The 22,577-nt window shown below is 42.1% G+C and overlaps 1 protein-coding gene across 1 annotated transcript in view; it reads right to left on the bottom strand.

Moving 5' to 3' along the window:
- Positions 1-2,408: 2,408 nt before the first annotated feature.
- tenm4 (teneurin transmembrane protein 4) overlaps positions 2,409-22,577 on the bottom strand; it is a 114,625-nt gene continuing 94,456 nt past the window's right edge. Inside the window, exons 24-29 of the mRNA XM_063907848.1 lie at positions 20,595-20,767; positions 17,434-17,669; positions 14,076-14,372; positions 10,823-12,437; positions 8,633-8,775; positions 2,409-5,277 (exon numbers count right to left, since the gene is read on the bottom strand). Coding sequence (XP_063763918.1) covers positions 4,519-5,277; positions 8,633-8,775; positions 10,823-12,437; positions 14,076-14,372; positions 17,434-17,669; positions 20,595-20,767 — 3,223 coding nt within the window. The 3' untranslated portion in view covers positions 2,409-4,518. The remainder of the gene's footprint in view (positions 5,278-8,632; positions 8,776-10,822; positions 12,438-14,075; positions 14,373-17,433; positions 17,670-20,594; positions 20,768-22,577) is intronic.

Genomic DNA, 22,577 nt, shown 5'->3' with positions numbered 1-22,577 from the left:
CAGTGTTTATCCAACGCTAAGAGAGTTTAAATTATCAGTAAGGGGAAACAGATGGAGTGTGAACGCAATAGGAAAATATCTCTTCGCATAAGACCCGTCGGCACAGGTAATGGGAAATAGTTCATGCATGAATCCCAGAGAAAAGTTTTTCCTCCTGCTTAAACTAGGGTCCTCTCTCATGAATATCTGGAAATGGTTAATCAAATATGAATATAGCAGTAGGTGTTAAGTGAATATGAAATCAAATTTGGATGCATGCAACTCTGACTGTTAAATAAAAACATGATTTTGTCTTATGTTTATGACATGAACATCTTTTATTCATCTATTATAAAACAAACACTAGGCGGTTTTGTGTGTAATAGGAATAACATCAAGATTTGTAATGATGTGAAGCTCTCATTGATTGAAAGACAAATTCAAATTAGTTCTCAATTCGCTGCAGACACAAATAACAAAACAGTAAATTTGCAAGGTTTTAATAAAGCCGTGCATCAGAAGCACAGACTGTATGTATAGAGATCAATAGCAGTGAATCAGCCATTACTTCCACCGCTCTCTGGCACATACTGTTCCCCTCACCTTCCTTTCATCCACTCACTGCCGAAGCACGGCGCTACTGTGCAAATGATCAGCATCACAGAACAGTCTGTCCTCAAGCAAAAAACAGGTTCTGCAGAATTATATATTTTATTTATCCTTAAATAAAGTGTTATTTGCACTTAACTAATTAGTGTGTTGAAAACATTTGGCTAAGTGAGTTATGTGAAAGGCTGTCGATGCTCCATCATTCCCAAAATAAATAAAGTCATACCAAATGCTGACCTTAATAAGACCTTATTAAGTTACATAGACAAAATGCCCTATTTACAGCAACTTTAATTTACTGTTATAAAGACTCTAACCGAAGACTTCAGTCCTCCAGGCTAAAGGACATTTTGCCTCTGTAGAATTCATTCTGCACAGGCTTTCTGCTCGCAGGACTTTCTGTTCCCTGTTGAGAAATCCTCTTTACAGGAGTCATGTAAGGGCTCCAGGCTTTCTTAAGAAAGAGATGAGCTACCTATTGGAAATTTACTCTGCAAAATAACCTGTGTGGTCAAATTAGCTAAAGCAAATATTAGAGTGTGATTCTGTGATGCATGTCATTGATATCAGCGGCATATTCCTTTCACATTAATGCAAAGTGGAGAAGAACAAATGAGAGTGCTGTCTGCTTAGGTAACACACATCATCATGTTTTCTTCTGGGCACGGAGCTCAGCACTGCATGCAGCGAGTGTAAATGTCCCAGGATCCCTTGCTGCACCACATACTGGCAGCCAACTCCCGAGCCACCCCGCTTGCTAACAGGATCAGCCCCTGAGCTTCGATTGTTTCAACTGAGTTATTAAGTTCAAAAACACACAGTCTCCTGGTGGCTTTTAGAACATCAAAGAATTGGACCTAAACATTGACAAGTTAATTAATCTGCAAGTTTTCCCCAGCATCCCTTGAGGCTTCCTCGACAGGCAAATGCATTTACTCTAAAGATGTTTTTATTAATAGTCTAATAGCCACATGTTCACTCCATGTGAGGATTTAATATATTTGAGTTTAACAGGTGCTACTGCATGTTTAACTTAATAATGGCACATGGTGCAATATTGCATTCAATTAGCCTCATTTCATTTTTATGAAATGTGTTAGGGTTAGAATTAGTACAGATGAACATTAAAACGTATCGGGAAGTTCTAAACTTCCAAAATATATTTAAAGAATAGCTTGAATTAGTTAGGGATAGGGCCATTTTTAGCTAAATGTTTATTGTTATTATCATAAACCTTAACTGTGGGCATTTTATATATAAAAACGATTCATAAAACTGTACTTGCTAGGTTTTAGCATGTTTCATAATTATATTTTGTGCCTTTACTGTGACATATTTACATTCTTTCATTTTCAAAAAGGTATTTTTTTCTCATACTGCCTGTGCTGCAGCACCTCTTTTCACCCTATGTCTGAAACCAGTCTGCTCTGATTGGTTAGCCGGCTGGCTCTGTTGTGATTGGTAAGCAGCTTAGAGATGTCCCGCCCCTTAAACTATCTCATACAATGAGTTTGAGTGTAGCCAAAACAAGCGGCAGTGTTACCTAGTGATGTCACTATGTTACTTAATAAACAAAGGTGTCCAACGGAGCCTATTTTTTGGATTCATCTTTAAATTCAATGTCTTTCGAGACTTTATGAGGATCCGTGGGTACCCTGTTTACATTTACACTATTAACTTTGGTAATTGAGGGGGAGTATTCCATTAGCTATTTCTCTGTGTCAGTTCGAGATAAAGCTTTTAAAATATCTGTTTCTGTATTATGTAGAATAAACAGCATACATAACAAAACAACAAAATTAAACACAAAATATTCCCTTTATTTTTTTCTACCTTAAGACTACACAGGGTCACTGATGTAGCTCTAAGAGGTATCTACATTTGCATTTTATTTACAGCTTACTTGGATGTCTTCATATTTACATGGTCAAAGAGAAGCACTAAAAACACAGTGTTGAGAACAAACTAGAAACTCAAAATGAGTCCAAAACTTTAGAAAAAGATACAGTCTTATGACGCGACAGGTCTCAGTGCAATATTCCACAATGCAAATATCTTTCATTCATATAATGCTGAACATACATATTTTTTGGAGACACAACATCACTGAATCAACCAGCAGCAGAAATAAAAATAACTGTGTTTGCTTTTATATTTTTACAGATTGAGACACTCAATCATGCTCCCACCACCTCTACACACACAAATATTCAGATGGAAAATGATAAGAGAGTCCATAGCGTGTAGTGGATTGTCATAAAGAACCAGATGTCAAATCAATGTCACAATTTTCAAAATAGTCTTGATTCCTCTTGAGTAAGGACATTTTCCGAATGAGCAGAATTGTCCTTTGCGGTTTTCCACAGAGGGGGACACGGACATATGGGAGCTAGAATGTGTCCATGTGGGTTATTTCCAACGTTGTCGTGTATGGACGACCTTTAGTCTGTAAACGGCAACTAGTACACCTGCAGGTCTAACGCAGCCAGGGGACCGAGCGGAGTCTTATTCCGGAGAATGAAAGCACTCTGGATGCTGACCTATGGGCAGCCCTTAGGGCAAAGGCAATTTGTTTCTTTCATCCCGCCAACATCACAATGTGAGGCCACTCACTCCAGCAGCTAGCATGTTAATGTGGTACGTATCACTGATGACAATGGGTAGTCTTTATTCTTAAAAATATTCTCATCCCAAGCTTTATATGATTGGACTTTGTAGTGAGGAATACTGACTTAAGCTCATTGAGAAACAAACACTGCCTTTCAATGCAAAGATCAGTAAAATGTAGTCGGCTTAATGAAACACACAGTAATTGATTAAACTAAACCACCTTCCATAGTTTATTCCATGTGTTGAAACACCCTTAAGTATTGTTCAAGTACAACAATTAACAATAAAAGGGACAATAGTTCACATTATTTTTTTAATTCACATTTGTTATACTGTTAATTCATATAGCTATTTATAAAAAAAACCTAAAATGTAATTCAAACCCATTCCTGTAAAATACCTTTTGATGTTTAATACAGACATTAATTCCACTGTAGTTTCTTACAGGGTTGGCTCGTTGCTATTTTTCATAATCGAGTTGTTTGACCCCAGTCAAATAAAAGGGAGCAGAGAATCATTTATTCAATGTTTTCCTTTTTTTTTCCTATAGAGAAAGAATTCCAGTTAAAAAAATAAAATACACAGGAAATAAAAAACATGACCTCATACCCCTTTGTTGGCCTTACTATAAAATTGAAGCTCGATTAAGCAGTTTCACTTGTTTTGTAGTTCATAAAGCATGGACATGCACAGTCAGGGAGCACTGAAGCTTCATATGGGTATCAATCCTCCTCTGAAAAGGTACGAGACATCACACAAATGAAGGTGCTTTGACGAGTTCAGCTGGGGTCTTGATGAAGGGCTCCACCGCCAACAGAAATCGCTCTCATTATTTATGGATGACTGGGGCTATGAGGGGTTTCAAGTATAAAAAAGAAGTGATTAAAAGAGAAGGAATCTCCTTGGCTGAGGCAGAATGGAGCAAGCTTGTGAATAACAATCTGCAAGTCTGGCTGCAGAGTTAGCCAGTGAACATAATGCATTACCAATACTCCTCTCAGGTTTCTTTGAACAGAATCACCAACAGGGACGAGGAAATGGGAGTCACAAAAATAAGTCACAGACATCGCAAATGTTCATCCTCTAGCAGCCGCACTTGGAGGGCAAAGACTGTTGAAGTATCTTCAAAAGGAGAAGGGCACTCTTCTATTAATGCAGTGCAACTGATTGCAGCCATGTTTTTTCCTTTTTTACAGTATATTAAAAACCAAGTTGAGCGAAGTCAGAGGGGAAAAAAAAGTGGTCATGTACACAACTGTCTTTGGCAAGAAGTCCCATGTCCTACATCCGAGTCTGTGACTCTGGAGCCTCGTTTTCATGTCACCTTCGGCCCATTTCGGTCTGTCTCATAAAATGAATGTTGTTGACACTGTCTGCCAGCTCGGGGTACTGGTCCACTGAAACCACGTAGTATCCGTCGTAGCCCTGCACCTTACCCGAGCCCAGGAGCTGTTGCTTCTCTCCCTCAGTCCAGGTGCGCGAGCCCTCCTCTCCGTCCCTCAGTCTCTGGCGCTCTCGGGCCCACGCCTGGGCCACGGATCTCTGCCGTGCCAGTTCCAACACACGAGCTTTCTCCTCATCCACGCTGCTGCCGTAACGCGTATTCAAACACAGAGCGCCATACTGCAGCTGGATGTCGGTGATGCGCCTAGTCCTGCCATTGAGAACAGTGTTGACCTGAGACACGGTCACGTTGACGCCGGTCTCCAGCGTGCGCCGGCCCACCGTCATGCCGATGAGGGACAGGTCTCCCTCCACCGAGCCCAGTTTGACAAAGTAGTGTGTGTCCATCCCGGCGATAGTGAAGTGGAGGTCTTCAAGGTAGAAGGCGTCGTTCAGTACTGCGGCCATGCGCCGCCCGTCCTCGTTGGCTAAACTGACGATATCTGTACTGATGCGGCCGTCACGGATGGCAAATTTCACCCCCTTTCCGAAGATGGAACCACCAGAGGCAAAGATCTTCTTGTCCTCCGTCTGAGGACATCCGGCACTTTTGGCTCTGTAGATCTGACCAAAGCGCTCCAGCTTCACAAAGGCCTTCAGCTGCCTCTGAACTTCACACTGAACGCCCAGCAAAGACTGCAAAACAAAGACATTGCTGTTTAGTCACGCAGGCCCCGCAGCATCTACATGCACAGTAAAATGCTGTATCTGCCAAGCAAGAAGAGGATTTGCACAATATCATACAACTGCTTGTTGGAGACGTGCTTCTAGATATTTAATATCACACATTGTAACCTTTAAGGGCGAGGGATCTGAGATGGGGACTAACTGGCACTTTCTTCTACCTTTTTCAAAAGATAGTTCTATACTGCTTCATTAACACCTCAAACACATTATATTCTCTAAGAATATGACTATTAACCAGTCTCTTTTCTCTAGGACTAAATGAGGATGATTTGACATCTTTGGTAATATTTACATGTATTAATGTGATGGGATGGAAATTAACACATAAAAGTGATCCAACATAAACTGTAAAACATGGAACACTAAATAAGTAAGCATCCAATTTTATAAGCAAATTGCATTAAGAACTTGTTTGTAAAAGTTTTATCAAACATTCCCTAATGAAATGCTTGCTGTGGTCTAAAAATACAAATCCAAGGTATAAACAAATTTGACAATATAACAATAAACTAAAGGGTGTAAAAATAAGAGCTTACAGGTGGTATGGAAATCATCACACTGATCCCACACTCATTTGTTCAAACATCTTTAAAACATGATGTTTTTAAATAATGATGCCATTGCTACACATATATTATCAAGAGCAAACAAAAAATCCCTGCTGCTGTAACACTGCGAATGTACCAAACACAGGCAAGGTAGGGGCAGAGGTGTTTGTTAGCGAGCGCGAGTCTTTCTGATTGTTTGTGACAGGCATGATATTTTCAAAAAGGGTGAAATAACTACGTTGTGACAGCCATGTTGTACCAAATAAGAAGCAGAAATCGGTTGGTAACTAGTGTGTATATGTATATTTATTTGTATCTTTCCTTTAGGGAATCAAAACTTTGTATAGATACCACATTCCCTTGAGCTTAAATGAATACATTGTCCTTATACTACTTGATAAGAGAGAACTCCCCGGGAAGGAAAAGAGACATGATAACGAGGAAAGTGATGTGAAATGGACGCTGGCCAACGCACAGTGAGACAGTCGCCTGAACGCATCTTAGCAGCAACGAAAAGGCTCTCATACTCAGTTCCTTCTTTCCATCCCTGAAGAAAAGAAGCGTCCCGAGGAGCCGACCAGTCACATCCAAGGTCCTCCTGCCAGATTCTAATTCTGTCTCTGCGTTAGAGGGCGACTACAGGCTGGGGAGTGGGCGGGGCGGAGCGTGGGGCATTCAGTGACCTGCATGTGTGCCCGCTCTTTGACGTGACACTGCATCAGATCTTACATGAAGAGGGACAATATGAGGGAGTGGTGCAGCTGTGCAGCTGGGCCCCTCGGGAGAGATGGCCTGGGGGGGAAACTTCACACCATGCCACTCCATGTTTGTTTACCGCGCCAACAGTGTGACCCGGTCAGCCTTCCCAGGGGCGGTGGCGGTGGGGGGGAAGGGGGCAATGTCCTCCACTTTACTGAAACACCCTCATGTGACACACCCAGAGAGGCATCATTCATGTAGTGTGGGGTGCAATCAGCCTCCAGCTAAAAAATAACAGATCAAGCCTGGTGCGGCACAAACCTCATCTGTCTGGCCCCTCACGGCATTTTTCAATCTGTGCACGGATTCAGCAGCATGGCGAAATAGGGGCTTAAATGAAAAGAGATAGAGGGAGGCAGGCAGGCTCCTGTATGAAATGAAATGCCAAGTGTACAGGATGTACCATGTGTAGTTTTAAAGCTATATTCATACTTCAAAGAACCCTTCATTTAATTAGGCTGGTCTACCCATCTGCGATGAGGATCAACGTGGCATTTACCGGCTCAGATCACCATTTTCTAAGCAGGACTTCTAGATAAGAATATCAAGCCTCAGCTCATACATACGGTAGAGAAGAATCATCTCAATCTTTCCTTACATATCATTTACAGTATATACTCCAGGGTGTATCCTCTTACAAACATGAGTGAAACCTGCAGATCTGGGATATTTTAAGCCTTAGTTGCGTGATTCTTTTATGTCATGGGTAATTATTACTAGCAAGGCTGGGTTGTAGATTAACTATAAGCCTAATGATATTTTTTGTCAAATGGACTTCAGTTTGAGTCACTGAGGGTAAAACAGAACACTCATTTCATTGTATTTATTAGTTATGCGTCCAAGAAACTCTGAAAGTATGGTTAATAACACAATCAGAGCCATCATGACTTCTTTAGCAATTACTGCTGATAAATGGTTTCTTGGCACTTAAAAAGGTTGATTAATTTGTGAGGTCTGAAGTGACTTTTTGTATATTTAGAATTTCACCTACATGTCTAAATAATAAGTGATGTACTTAATTGTTTTTTTTACCAAAATACTATTCCATCAAATCTCCTCTCAGATATTGTAAATTGGAACAGCTAGGGTGACTTTGGATTAAATTGCATTTTTCCACTTTTGCTACTCATTGTAAAGTAGTATAGCAGATATACTCAGCAGAGTTTAGGCACAAGCAAAAAGCATGATTCCCCAACACAACACCCAAAAATATAAATATAAAGCAAGGAAAACTAAATAGGTAATACCAACATTACAAAAATGATGGTTTGATGTCTAAAGTCACAGAAAAAAAGGAAACAGTTTAGGATTTAAACTTCAAAACGATTTACTTGTCCGTGTTTTTAATTCATATTTTGAATTATTCAAACGTATTAAATACAAGTCCAACGATGGATACTTTATCTGTTTATCATGTCTGGTTGGGGGGGGGTGACTGCTTATTATGGTTGGATGAACCAGTACCTTTTAGGCTAACAAATGTTTTAGAACAAATACCCAGTGTGTTAGGGCAGCAGCCAGAGTGTTACTCAACATGAATCTGGCCTCCTGATGGGTGGCATTCACTCGTCGGGCTGTAACTGAACCCAGGACAACAGTGGCCTGTTCAATAATTCAGGTGAGTTGGAGGCAACTTAAAAGGGGCTGATAAATGCGGGAATCAGAGCATGTCTACTACTTCTCAGACCTTGGCTAACGGTGTAAGGCTGAGATGAAATCAATGGGCAGTGGTGGAGGGAATGGAGAGTGAATTTCCCTAATGGCAGGACAATTACAAGAGCTGTTTAGCCTGACCCCATTCCCCAAGATGAGGACTGGGGAGCAGGGACCCGGCTCACTGGGCTGTGTTCAGGGGGCCTGATAGCTGGCAGGTCCTCTGGGAGTGTGGCTACACAGAGCATGTCTTCTTGCTAATGATGTTGGAAAGGACGCAAACAGAGAGGAAGAGAGGGTGATGTGTGGTAAGGGTGAAAGATGGGATAGGTGGGAGCTTTTACCTTAGTGCTATCCCACTCCTGTGTCTTGATCTGGGTGCGCACTAACTCGTAGGACGGCTGCATGGCCTCTGTGCTCGGTTTGCGATAGCCGGGGATGACGTTGTATAGCTGGAAGCCGAAGGTCACCAACCAGCTGTTCACATCTGCAGAGGAGGGATCAAAACATTAAATCACTGATTTACATATATCACTAGGCACAATTGCTCTGGCTCTAGAGAAACCATAAAAAAAAATAGGAATTGATTCATTCATTATTAACGGTTGGCATTCTGCGGTCAAGTGGATGTCTCCTTGAAATACTCATCCTTCGGCCTGAGCACTTGATTTGTTTGTGGAAGTGGACAAGCTATAATAAACACTCGAGAATGGTGGCAGTGATTCATGTCCACTCCTGCAGGTACCTCACTAATGACACACAGCTGGGGCCCACAAAAACCCAACAGACATCTGAGAGTGTCTGCTGCGCTGATAATTATATACTGTAATTTCATGTCATCTCGAAGCAACCGTAGACTTCGCACACAAGATATTTTGAAGACTCAGCGGTTCCTCGGCGATAATTTTTTCCCTAATGAGATGCTGAGGAACGTGACGTGTCTGGGATTCAAATCCGTGTAATCATCATAATGTGCTTTGTCTTATAGCAGCCACCAGCGCTGTGGTAATAGGTGCTGCTGCAATCCCATGTGATAAGTCGTCATTAACTCTGAAAAATCACAGAGAAGGCTGCAGACATGACTGGAAGGGAAACTTGTTCAATCTGAGCCATTTGTTTCCCGGGGCCTTTCAATGTGTTTGTTATGGACAGCAGAATCATTGCTGTGACACTTGGGGGGCAAGTTTGTCACGGATTGGCACTGCCACATTGTCGTACCTGACAAAGCTTTTTTAAATAAGAATTTGTTTGAGGACAATGAAAGGACCCTGATAATTTAATGAAAGGAATGGAAATGTCAGCGCCATCAATCACAATTGAGGCAGACCCACTAAAGTATATCTAACAGTCTGCTTAACATTCAAATGCCAGTCAGCCCCTAATGGTGGATTGTGAGGCTGAACGCCTTCCTGTTTGGCAGGCGGCTAAATGGCTTTGTTCAACAGAAAGAAGTACAAAGTCTGGACTTGACTTGAACAATAAGTGACTATTTTTCCTCAGCATCAGCTGTAGGAAGATAGGAAATTAATTGCTTGATTGTCAACATATGCATTATTGAGTAAATATAATTCAGAATGAACACAGAGGATTTAATCTCCCATTTTTGAATGAAATCTGGTGGAGGCTGATGGTTTTACCAAATTAAAGAGTATTTAAAGACTATCCTTGAGAAAAATGTTGTTTCCCTTCCAGCCAAAAGAGACTGATACAACCAGCCCTGGCTGAGGTTTCTATGGATCTATTGTGCTCTCCTTCTCCACCGGGGTGCTTTCACTGCCATTTACCTCCTCCCTGCCACAAAGCAACACAAAACGATGTGATAATTCTGGGAAGGGACCTGAGTGTTCAACAACAGAGGGGGCTTTGCCGTACAGCATTGTTCCCTTTGAGCACTTTCAAAACGATAGCTGCTAGGCACACACACACACACACACACACACACACACACACACACACACACACACCAGAGCAGGAAAACAACCCCAGTGTCCCTGTGAGGAAGCTCGTAAAAGCCTCTCTAGCAACACTGCTTTTCAATTTTATTTTGGCTGGGTGTGTTCTTCCATTTGTGGCTTGTTGTTTAGAATAAAATCCAACAAATTTGACAAAAAAAAACAACCTAGAATGAGTATTGTTTGCTAAACTGCAAGCAATAGCAATTTCACAGAGGAATGGGGACAAGGGGCCCTATCCACACCCTCCACGCGTGTAATTTTAACACCATAAAAAAGTTATATGCATCAGTGATTGCTCTAGTAGGACTCACTTAACACCTGTCAATTGCTAATTATACAAAGTTTCTGTAAATAATTAAAATACATGTTTTTTGATAAGCGTTCTTGCTTTTTGGCAAAAAATACAAATTGCCGTTAGGCCTGGAATCTGGACATGGCAAGTTTTCATCTTGCTATTGCAGGGGAGGGCATTTTATATGGATTTAAGACTTTGTAACAAATGTATCATTGTTAACCATCCTCTACAAATCAGGGTTATGAGCGTTTGTCTATAAACCCAGACCTGTAACCTGAACTCACCGGTCATGTAGCACTTTATGGCCTTATTGTTGCTGAGAGGGTTGTTGTTCTTGAACATGTACAAGTTGAACGGCACAATGTGGTTGCTGTTGAGACGTTTCCAGATGTTATGGTTAGGTGTTGTCCAGCGGCCGGCGAGGACATCGTAGTCCCGTGTGCCCATGTGGACCAGTCTGCTCAGCGGCTCGTACAGGCCTCCCTGGTAGCCGATTATGATCTGGAAGTTGGGGTTGGTGTCGAGGTAAACCTCTCCGAACGCTGTATGGAGGATCTGCTTAATCATGAGGCCTGAGCCACTGAACACAGCCAGAGGTGTGCCTATATTATCACAAGCTACATAGAACTCATCCCCGCTGCTTAGCTCCATGGCAAACAAGTGTCCCTGTAAGTCGTAGTAGAGCGACGTGATCTCGGAGCTGGAGTGATTGTACATATGGGTGACCCGGGTGGGGCTGGATAAGTCAGCGTAGAAGAACTGCAGGTGATGGCCCGTGCTGCTTTTGCTGGACACCCTCCTGCCCAGGCCGTCATAACGGTATTTGATGTTCCAACCGGCCACTTTGTTGTACACCTTAACCAGCAGGCCCGCCGAGTTGTACTCAAAGTAGTCGTTCCCTCTTTGCTTGAGAAAACCATCCTCATCCATCCTATACTGGACATCTCCCAAGCGAGTAATGCGGTCTCTGATATCATAACGTAGTGGTGTGAGCCGCGCGCTGTTTCCAGGGCTGAGGAGGTGTAAGTTGCCGTTCAGGTCGTAGCTGTACCTCCACAGAGGCTTGTCGTTGATGGAGACCACCTGGAGTTGACCGTCGGCATCGTACTCGTATGTGTAGCGTGTGGTGTTGGCGTAAGGCCCGACCTTCAGCTCCTTGGCTACCACTCTACCCATGTTGTCATACTGCACCATCATCCAGTACATGAGCGAGCGGAAGATCTCATACTGGACCTCCTTCACTCGGCCATAGGCATCAAAGTGTTTGGTGTGGGTCATCACTGCTGTGGTGATAATTTGATTTATGTCATAATAGATAACTCCAAATTTGCCGAACTGTTCTGTTTTGCCGGACACATCGTCATAGCGATACAGGTCGATTGGCAGCGGTGTTTCATTAATGACAGCCTGCATGCTAGTGACGCGGAAACTGTTGTCGTACACATAGTCAAATCTGGCATTGACCATGCCCTCTTCACTGAATCTGAAGATCTGTCTGTCTATCAGTGGGCCGATCTGCCGGTAGCGGATGGTGCAGGTGAAGCCCTCGCTCTGCAGGTTGACTGTCTTCAGCATGCCCGCCACCTCATCGTAGGAGAAACCGATGCGCGTGGTGTCATAGAGGATCTCAAGCAGCTTGGAAAGCTTGCCGTATTTGTAGATGACCCGGCGGCCTGTGCCCAGGTAGGTGGTCTGCAGCAACTGGCCCTCCTCGCTGTAGTCCTGGAGCACTGAAGCGTTACCTTCAGGGGGCCGGTAGGTGTTTCTGTAGTAGCCAATGGAGCGGGAGGTCTCTAGGGTCTGCCGTGCCACGTTGGGCATGGTCACAGAGGATAGTCTGTCATTCTTGTCGAATTCAAAGATATACTGCCGCTGGCTGTAGAGCAGCAGGACCATGGACTGTAAAAGGGAGCAGGAAACAGTCAGAGCATTATTGGTGAAGTTGAAATACAGTAACAGATTAATTCTGCTTTTAATATTTTGTCAAATATGTTTCAAAATGAAATTCAAATAGGATATGATTTTTAAAATGTGCCAGTTATTTACAACTAGCGCCACAAAAATGTAGGAATATAAAGGAGTATAAATAAATGATAATACCAAAATGTTATTTAGAAGCTATTCCTCACATTACCTACATACCGTGTACTGTCACTAAGTGTAAGTCGGGTATACAAGGAAGAGGGCTGGTATGCCACAAAAGTACGAGAAAAATGTCAAAAGCAATACCACATTATGCATGCAACTCAGGTTGAGACTGAATCTAATTCCCATCCTGAATGTGGAGTTGTTTTTATCTCTCTGACATTAAGAATCCTTCCTAAAGCTGGGGTAGGCAGTTTATATTTGGCATAAGGGGGCAAAAGTTCCATAATAACCTTTCAGCATTCTCTGATTCAAGTGGTCGGAGAGGAGACTAGACTCCTGCACCTCTTCTTGTCTCTGTTTACAGGCTTTTGAAAATCTACCCATGACGGGAGAGACCAATCATGCCAAAGGTAATTTCAGAAAGAGAGTGTTCCTATGGGGAAAGCCTGATTCAAAGTTGAATATATTATAATATTTTGGCAAAAACTGCCCTACAATGCAATGCAACCCAAAGAGGAAGATGGATTATCAAAAAGACTAATAACATAAAGCACCAAAGCATTTCAGACTGTCCTTAGTGCTAGCTTTAGCATTCTGCTAACTGTAGCCAAAGGTTTACAACTCCTACCATCATTTTCTTGATCTCATTAATGCTTTGCTAATGTCTGGCTAACTACAGCCTTGAATCAGAGCACATCTTTTTTAAGGGTCTTACAGGCCCAATGGTTTACAGCCTTAGGACGAAGAGGGCTGAGCTGCAGGATAAACGCTGTATTTTCATTTGTTTTCCTTCGCCTCTACAGCAAACTGCCTACTCTGTAGTAACAATCTAAATATACAATGCTAAAAGGTTATTGTAGAATTCTGCCCATTGCCAAAAATAAACTGCCTCCCCCAACTTTAAGAGATGAACAGGCTGCTCCGGCAAAATCCATTAGCACCTATCTTGGACCAATAAATAATATCTTTAAATCAGTTCTAAAGCTGTCACAACAAGCTGGAAGCACTTAGAGTTGGCTGAAACTATTAACAAGGTGATTGGCTTCCATTTTCACGTTACATGTCTAAGATGCAGTGCAGCATCTCTTCACCTTCTCAGCAACAATCTTTCCTTCAATTAGTCAGAAGAAAGTGAAACTCTACCTCTTCTCATCAGAGCTATTTCAGGTTGAGCTCTGCTGTCAGACTGTGGTAACAAAGTACAACTTCTGTGGTTCAGCGGACAGGTTTTAATTACATTTTTGCTGATAACTGCGCTGGAGTGATAATGCTGCACAAACACTGCTGGAGTTTTAGAAGTTAACGTTTAACTCCAGTTGAAAATCTACCGTCAAAGTTCCTACACAAACACACCTGTAGAATTTATCTGTACGACATGTTCCAACAGTCTTATATTACATTTTTATCTCTAAACCATTTAATCATTACTGCAGCAGTAAGAAAACGCACCTTCTCAAGGTAAGTGTAAGTCCATGATTTTCCATCAGCAAATATTTGGGAGGTGATTCTTCCATTCTGGTCATACTCCATGCGTACGGACATGGTCCCTCTTTGGATACCTGCCACATGCCCCCCAGTTGAATAGGTCACATTGACTCCATTCAGACGACTGCTTGGCGCCCACAGAGTGGGCCGGCCAGCATGGTCGTAATGGATCCGTAAAGTAAACTTTCTGTGGTCATCGTAGACCTTTTCGGTCCTGGTGATTCGATCGAAGTCCAATGACAGTAGGTTCCTGTTATGAACCTACAGGAAAGAAGGCAGCAAGTTAGAAATAGTACATTTGACTACAGCAGCTCAATCAGGTGGGAATAAACATGTTTGGAAGTTTGCAATTATTGATAGGAACTGTTGCAGTGCTCTTCTGAGGTGAAACCTTTAGAGGAAAGTTCTAATTACAATGTAATTATTTTATATTCTTCTTTTCACAGCTTTTAATTACAATGGAGGAGCTGTATCTCAGGACTGCAGGAGCCACTGAAGTGATGAAATTATAAGAATTACCATATTTCTTTGTTTGTGCAAAAAATTCTGTGGAGTCTAAGTGGGAGTATGCCTATTCATGCAAGAAACATTAGGGCCACATTGATCATTGAATTCATTTCCAGTGCTTACTGAAAAGAATTACCAGTCGCAGATGACTCATTTTATTTAGCCATTTCCGTAAATTGGAAAAGAGGAGAGAAAAATCAATTATTCTCCTGTGTGTCTCAGAACATTCTTTAAATTACATTTTTTTCTGTGCCTCTTTTGAATGTATGAGGCTGCACACAGGGACTCCTGGCTTCCTTATGATCAGAGCAGAAAGACACCGCTCTGAAGAGTTAAGCCTTAAAACCATGTCCAGGTCAACAGAGATGAACTCGCTGCCAGTCAGCTCCTGTGCTGCAGCCAAAACGATCCCCAAACAGCCCGACCAATACATTTGTCAGTCAGCAACCTCTGTAAGCAGAAGCTACATAGGAGAAATACATCAAATCAACAGCAGAAAAGGGCCTTAGATGCAGGTCAGAACATATGCCCACAGAAACCACTGCCTCAAAAACCATATGGAAGATTAGGAAAATATGGACATAGGGATCTTTGGCATTAAATAAAACTAGCCCTCAATTTTGTGTTATTTATTGCATCTTCTTCTTACTGTACATAGTTTCTCTACAGATGTCCTACAGTTTGGCTTGGTATAATACTTGGCAAAGAAAACTGCTTCTGGCAAATGTCCAACAGACCGGTCACAGGGGGCTTGCTAAAAAACATGTTTTTTTTTTAGAAAGAAAACATGCTAAGGTCTTTCATCTGTGAAGGGACAATTACACCATAGGCAATTAATGTCACTGATCCCTTTTTGAGAGGATTACTTTACACTAAAAGCAGTGGCCACTCGAGAACAGGGGGCACATTTGTTATGTTTTTGTATGTATACCAGACTCCACTGGCAAAAATGATGTTTGGACACCATTCAGACAGTCATTTGTTAACTGGCCTTAATTATTAAAGATAAGTGACTGGTTGAAAGACTGAGACCCCTCCTGCTCCCGCATTGGTAGAAATGTTTCAAACTGTTTCATATGTAGCAGAGGCTATTTGGATTGCTTCCAAAAATAAATAAAGGTATAAGAAGGAGAAAAAGTTCTTCGTGCCAGGATTTGTTTCACCGAAGACTCAACAGGGTGTATACATTCTTAGAGCCGAGATCCCAAGATCCCATGAGCATGGAAACTCACTGAAGAGGAATTATTTTAAATTGGATATTGCCTCTTAAAGGGTTCTCTCAAAGAAAGCAGCTGTGTAAAAACAGGAGAAAAACAATATGGACATACAATGTTAAATTTCAAGCTGTTTTTAACATAAAACATTGCAGCAACATCTGATCCCTCAATCAATATCAATGACTTTTGTGTCAAATGACAAATCAATCTGTTGTTTCACAAGTAAAAAGGCCTTTTATCAGTTCACATGTTTAATTCAAAAATGACTCTTTTTCTTCAATCGAATGTTTATTCTCGAACTGCAATCAAAGACAACAAATTTGGTCTTTTTATTTATTTCCATCTGGTTTCTCTTTTGAATAAACTCTATGATGATACCAAAATGCTAATATAGAGATCTCTTTGTTCCCCTTTTGAAATCAACATTAAAGGGGTTGAAGAAGCTTCCTATGGCAGAGCTGTAGCCACAAGGGTGCTCACATTGCCGTACATTTACAAGGTACTCAGTTTGAGAGGAGGGTTTGTGTCTTCGGAAAGAGAAAGGACTGCATTACCCCGGCAAACATAAATCATGACTGTGGCTGGGAGGGGCTGATCAGCATCAATGACCGATTTAGCCTCAAGACATGATAAGCACAATGCAACAAAGACTTGTAGTTCCACAGTGAAACAAATACAGTCTGAGACACTGGAAAAAAAACAGCCACTTTTGCTTTTCTCTGTCATCTTCTCTTATTCCTAGCACAACATAAATCTGTGAAGTCACGCTGCCTCTCGTGTTTCTTTTCTCATGCATCTCTGTGACCCCCACCAACCCCAATGAGATGCCACACACTCATCGAGCCACCCACGTAATATCACTTGACATGCCACTCAAGGTCGCTCAATGATTCCAGCTCTGTTCATCCCCTCTGTTCTTGCCATTAGGCTGCTCCCATTTCCTATCTCACCCCTGGGGCCATTGTCTGTAACATACATTAGAAGCTTTCACTTCCAAAGGGACGACGGGCCATTAAATGAACAGCCAACGACAGACAAAGTGGCACCCCCCTCATTAGCCGTGTCGCCTTACAGAGAATGTGAAAAGACAACTAAAGGAAAGTTCATTTTATTTGTTGTAAAAATATGAGAAAAATGAGGGTACATTTTGCTCTCTGTGTTCAAAGTATTGTCTAGTGGGTCATTCTAGATGCTTGATGATTAAACATTGGACGTATAATTCTTCAAGAAAGAAATATAGCTTCAGAAAGTTAGCTCAGATTTCATTCTAGCAAAGGTTGAGCCAGGTCATTTATTTTTCTCCACATGACGCATGTCTGGCCTCTAGGGTTTTTGGTGCAGTGCTAATGTTTGTCTAAATGTAGTCATCCAACTGTCTTGCCGTGAACATGGCTGCTATTCCTTAGCATACACCTACGACTCACACTGAGTAATGCAGAGTGCTTTCAGTCAGGGCTACATTTCACAGTAAGTGGAGACATGTGAAATCCAAGGCCATTTTGAGCGAGAATTTTTTCCTCGCAGCCACCCATCCTTACACAGTCACATTATGTTATTGTGTGGAGCATGAGTCAGTCCTTGCAAGGCGACGAGCTTACCCTCAATCTGCGGCCATACACAGTGACCTGGCCACGAGCCTGCTCCTTCCTCTGCCTCCACTCCACCAGGTTAAGGCCATTGTCAATGGCCAGTGTTACGTTCCTCTTGCTCACTGTTGGATTGACTGTTCCAGACAGCGAGTGGGGCTCTGTGTGCAGTGACACCTCCATACCATTGGCCAACACCAGCCGCAGCGAGCCATCCAGACCAATGTAATAGCTGTTTCGGACTTGATCTGAGGATGTAGAGATATGGGGAAACAATTAGGATTAGAACAAAAAAACAAAAAACAATCAGTGCTTCTTGAAGCTGATGTAAGAGGACTAAATCTAATATTCATCTCAGCGAGACACAAACATAATGACCTAAAAACACTGCTCAGCAAAAAGAAAGCCTTTAACAGCAGTATTTAACTGAACCACTGCGATAATGTTGGGTCTGTGACAACAAAGATCAATAGTGAGAGGTTTCACAGCGCCAGTAAAGCAAAGTTTTACAGCTGTTGCAGCAGCCTCGAGGATATGGGGGAATGAAAACTATCAAAGCTGCTGGCTTGCTTGTGGCCACGGAGAAAGCAGGGTGCACGCACGCACCCCCCCCCCCCCCCCCCGCACACACACACACAGGATAAATCTGAGCCTCTCTGTTACTGTCCCTAGGTGATGACAGTCAGTGTTGCAGCTCCAGACCAGTGACTAATGTATCCACTGAGCAACTCATGTACATTCATAAGAGAATGACTCCTTCTAGCCTCCTGTCAGTCGACTGACAGGGAGCAGGATGAATATTATTCTCATTAAAAACTGTGGGAAAATAATGGCTTGTCAAACACTACATTAATTAGTTGACTTCATTTAAAAGAAAAAAACACACACACTGTAATTTCTATGTCAGGTTGAAAATGTCTTGATATTGTACAACGAACAATAAAATAAACATCCCGTGAGAACATTGGAGGTTTTTTTTACAAGGAGCCACAGGGTGTGTTGTGCTGCTGAGGCAAGAGGAATAGGCAGAAGAGGCAGGGCTGACCTTGCACCGGGCTCTTACCTCGCTAAATCATACAGACACTTCAGGGGTTGACCAGAAGTCTCTGGGGCCGACCCTACCAAAAGGGGGCCACTAAGACTAGATGAAGCTGGAAATACTGCTGAATTGGACAGTTTACAGGAATGCATGCAAACAGTGCGGAATGGGAGGGATTTACCTTACGCTGACATTAAAGGGGCTTTAGTTTGCATTAAAGCAAACTAATAATGGAGCGGTACACCTGATGCTAGGGCTCAACATGTTCAGTTATCAATTACAAATAAGGATGTTGAAGTATAAAATCACAATGAGCCTATTTTGTTAATACAACTAACTAATAATGTAACAGTTGGTTATAATTTGCTCAATTATAAAAAGGTATTTGGTCCTTTTTTAAAGACAATTACAGTAAAGCTTCCTATATAATTTAAGTAATCAGATCCATATAATGACAACGTGATTAACATCCCTGAGGTGTGTTGAAGCGCACACAAAAAACGACAAAAACAACCCGATGAGCAGAAAGGAATCATGAAGGCGGTGCATTCATGTGTTATGTGATCACCCAGTAGCAGGGCTTACAAAGCAGACAATAGTGAATTAATTAACAGCAGAGTTCCTGGCGCCGCTTCTCTCACCAGCAGATGTCTAGGACAAGGTCACATCGCGGAGGTGACCACTCCATTGAGCAACGGTGAGAAACCAGAGATCGTCATCTCCTGTTTCAGTTTTGCAGCGAGTCAGTGAATGGAGCACACTTTTTAAAATGTGAATCAAATGTTAGAGGGGGAAAAGGTGTAGGTGGCACAGTATTTTGAGAAATGAAGGTAGGAAAGTTCAAAGCTATCAACCGGTACAAAACAGGATATCAGAATCTATAAATGTGTAAGACAAATCAGGTGAACTAAGACACACCATTAGTCCACCCTCTGCCTGCTTCTCTCTTACTGAACGGGGAGCATTGTGTAAGGGCTGCCAACACTGTGCCTTATGAAATGTGTTTTATGACAGAAAGTCAATATATAGTATGTTTCCATTTGAGTTAATCAAAGTTACACTGCATGATTTATTATTGTAACAATAGATAAGAAAAATGTAGGGCTGCCCTTGACCGAATATTTTTGTAGCCAACAGTAGTCTTCAAAGGCGATTAGTCGACGTGTCGTCCAACTTTTATGATTAATAGTATTATACATTTTGTTGGCTTCAAAAACTGGGTACAGTTTTAGGGCTGAGAAAATATGTTAAGAGTAAGATCATGGCCAAAATGTTTATGCGCATTAAGTCCTGATCATGATTCAAAACATGAAATGAAATATATATTCTGTGGATATTATATATCTAAATATACAGCTGCGGAAAAAATCAAGAGACCACTTCACCATTATCATTTTTGTCTTGTTTTATTATTATTATTTTGAGTTAAATTATTGTTTTTTTGTAATTGTATTCTATAAACTACTGACAATTTTTCTCTGTGTTGAAACTCAACAAACACTGGAATGGCTGCCATACATGTAGAGAAATTTTGGAGTGGTCTGGATCTGTATTGAGATTTGGCTAGGCCTGACTCACGGTCACTCACTGCTGATTTTCTCCTTGAATCCCAGTTTGCTCTATGAAAAGGGAGAATGTGTTGTCTGGTTAGCTCCGTGTCAATTAAGCTAAAGGCTAATTTTAGCTTGCAAATTCGCATTTCACATTCTTGTGGTCATCCTTTACACGCTCGCATCCCACACTTTGGACTTCCTGCCAGACACATGAACCAGGCGCAGCTCCCGAATAAGTGTGAAGGGTTTTCCGGCTGACGACAAAATACAGCGCCCAGATACAACATTCTTGGCAACTAATAGACAATTGAAAAATTGCTTGACTAAGACTTTTAAGCTGGCTAATGTTTAGTAGACTATTAGGGGGCAGCCCCAGTGTCGAGACTTGATGTTGTGGGCCTTTAAAATAGCACGCGGACAGTTTTATTTGGACCGATCCACTTTCTGAGTCAAGAATATTTTGTATATGCAACCAATGAATAAGAGGGGTACCTGACAAATTATGGTTTTGGCACCTCGTTTGACACAACACACCTTTAAATTACCTGTTCTATTTGTTAGCTACAGTAAAAGACACTTACCCTGCATGAGTGTGTAGAAGGTGCCGGAGGCTGACAGGTTGGTGGTGATGGTGATATCTTCTTTGTTGGAGCCCTCTGACTGGATGCGTACGGAACTGCCGGAGTCTGTGCGGTAGCTGCTCACACGGCCCGTGGGGTAAGTGACGTTAGTCAGACGCCCGTAACTGTCATACCTACAAAGAAACACATTAATGTGAGCCCGAGTATGCAAAGGGAGGGCATGTTTTCTGCGACGGTGTATAAACAGTAACTGCAGCAGAATCTTAAACAGGGCTGTGTCATGAGTTTCTGAGCCTTGTTGAGATCTGTTAAATCATAAGGGAGCAATCATAAGCATAGCTGCAGGTAGGATAAGCATACATGCATGTACCAACGTAAATGTGACTCATTCTGGGTTGCTACAGTATCAAGAATATGGTGGTAATTACAAGTAAGAAATGGGTGTCCAATATTTTCTTCTTGGTGTCACAAATTGTAGAAATGTGTCAACACAGGCAGTAAACACCGCAGTAAAATCATCAGTGGTGGCAGTCTGAGGTAATAAAACTCAGAAGCATCAGCTTTAATCACCGAAGCACAACCGACTCAACTTCTAAAATGTGTGCAAAGTCCACAGCAGTTAGCGTTTCATGAATAAAAAGTAGGTGCACTAACAAGTGAAACAACTTTTCTAGCTTTTGCATAAGGATGGGAGTGTGCCATCAATACAAATGCTGCTCAGTTTGTTAATAACTTTCAAAGGCTGGAGGCATGTTAGTTAAAAAAAAAACCTGAACTATTGACAAGGAAACACTGTCATGGCCAATGAGACAGCAGACACCTTTTCACATTTGGAAAACTGCTTATTAGCTTAAGAGATTAGTGATATCAGCCTAATCTCATTATACAGTCTATGAAATAGGAGCAGAGAGGTGCGACTCCTCGAAGAGATGCAGCATCTGCCTTGCCTACAAAGCAGTCAGTTCATCACATACAGGAACATGAGTGGCCAGATTGTTTCATTTCGCTCAGAGAGCACATCAGAATAGAACAATTTGAAATCTTTCAGATTGCCGGTGTTCCAGAATGGGTGTGAGGGAACGGTACATTACTTAAAATGAAGACTTTTATCTGCGCACTGAATACAGATTGGAAAGCCCTCTTCAATGTTGCTGCCTGCCATAATAAAGTCTCTAATAAAGGAGACGACGGGTGCTGGTTTACGGATATTTCCTCAGCGCTGCCATCTCAAATATCCAATATGGAAAGGAAGAGTGGGAGAGGAATCATCTCCCAGAGATAAATGTTATCTGATCTCGAATGCACTAGGGACCGGGATTCATAGATGCATTTCAACCCAAAGTCTTACCACTTTAGGAAATACTAAATGGCAGAGTAATTCATATCTTAAGCGTTTGATTTCTTTTGATACCGCTCATATTTTATCAAGCAAGTTATTCTCCCTGTGTTCCGCATAAATCAGAGGTACTAGAAGTTATCTGTGATGCACCACTTTTAACTGTTCCCTTCATTGGACAAAGAGTGAGTTCCTGTTTTCCTTCACCTCTGCACAAAAGACAGAGTCCACATGACAGAAATCTCATTCCAGAGCGACGCAGCCATCCCCAGTTTGATCACTGACCCAAACTCTCTCCGTCTCAATTAGGGCCTAGAGCTAGAGCAATTCTGGGGCATCACCGCTGAGCTCTAATGGCTCTGGCCTGCTTCAACTCAGCTGCCTATTAATTTGCTTTCTGTGGACACGAGGAGCATGCAGGGGATGGCTGCTCAGCAGAAGGAGAGGACTGCTTTCCCCCTGGATGGCCACAAGTCCATTCAGATTGCATCACCTCTGTGTCACATGCTAGCTCTATGACCTTTCACGCTGGGGCCCAACAATAGCCCGGACACTTCATATCAGCGTTGCCTTCGGCAAACCTAGCTTCAGCCTAACGCAGAGTTTTTCCTCTTGCTGTCTGAGGATTTCAAAACACATGTGGCTAA

The sequence above is a fragment of the Eleginops maclovinus genome, chromosome 18 (genome assembly GCF_036324505.1).
Source record: "Eleginops maclovinus isolate JMC-PN-2008 ecotype Puerto Natales chromosome 18, JC_Emac_rtc_rv5, whole genome shotgun sequence".
In the NCBI taxonomy this organism is placed as follows: Eukaryota; Metazoa; Chordata; class Actinopteri; order Perciformes; family Eleginopidae; genus Eleginops; species Eleginops maclovinus.
The sequence above is the reverse complement of the archived record's forward strand: the minus strand, read 5'-3'. Positions and strand labels throughout refer to the sequence as shown.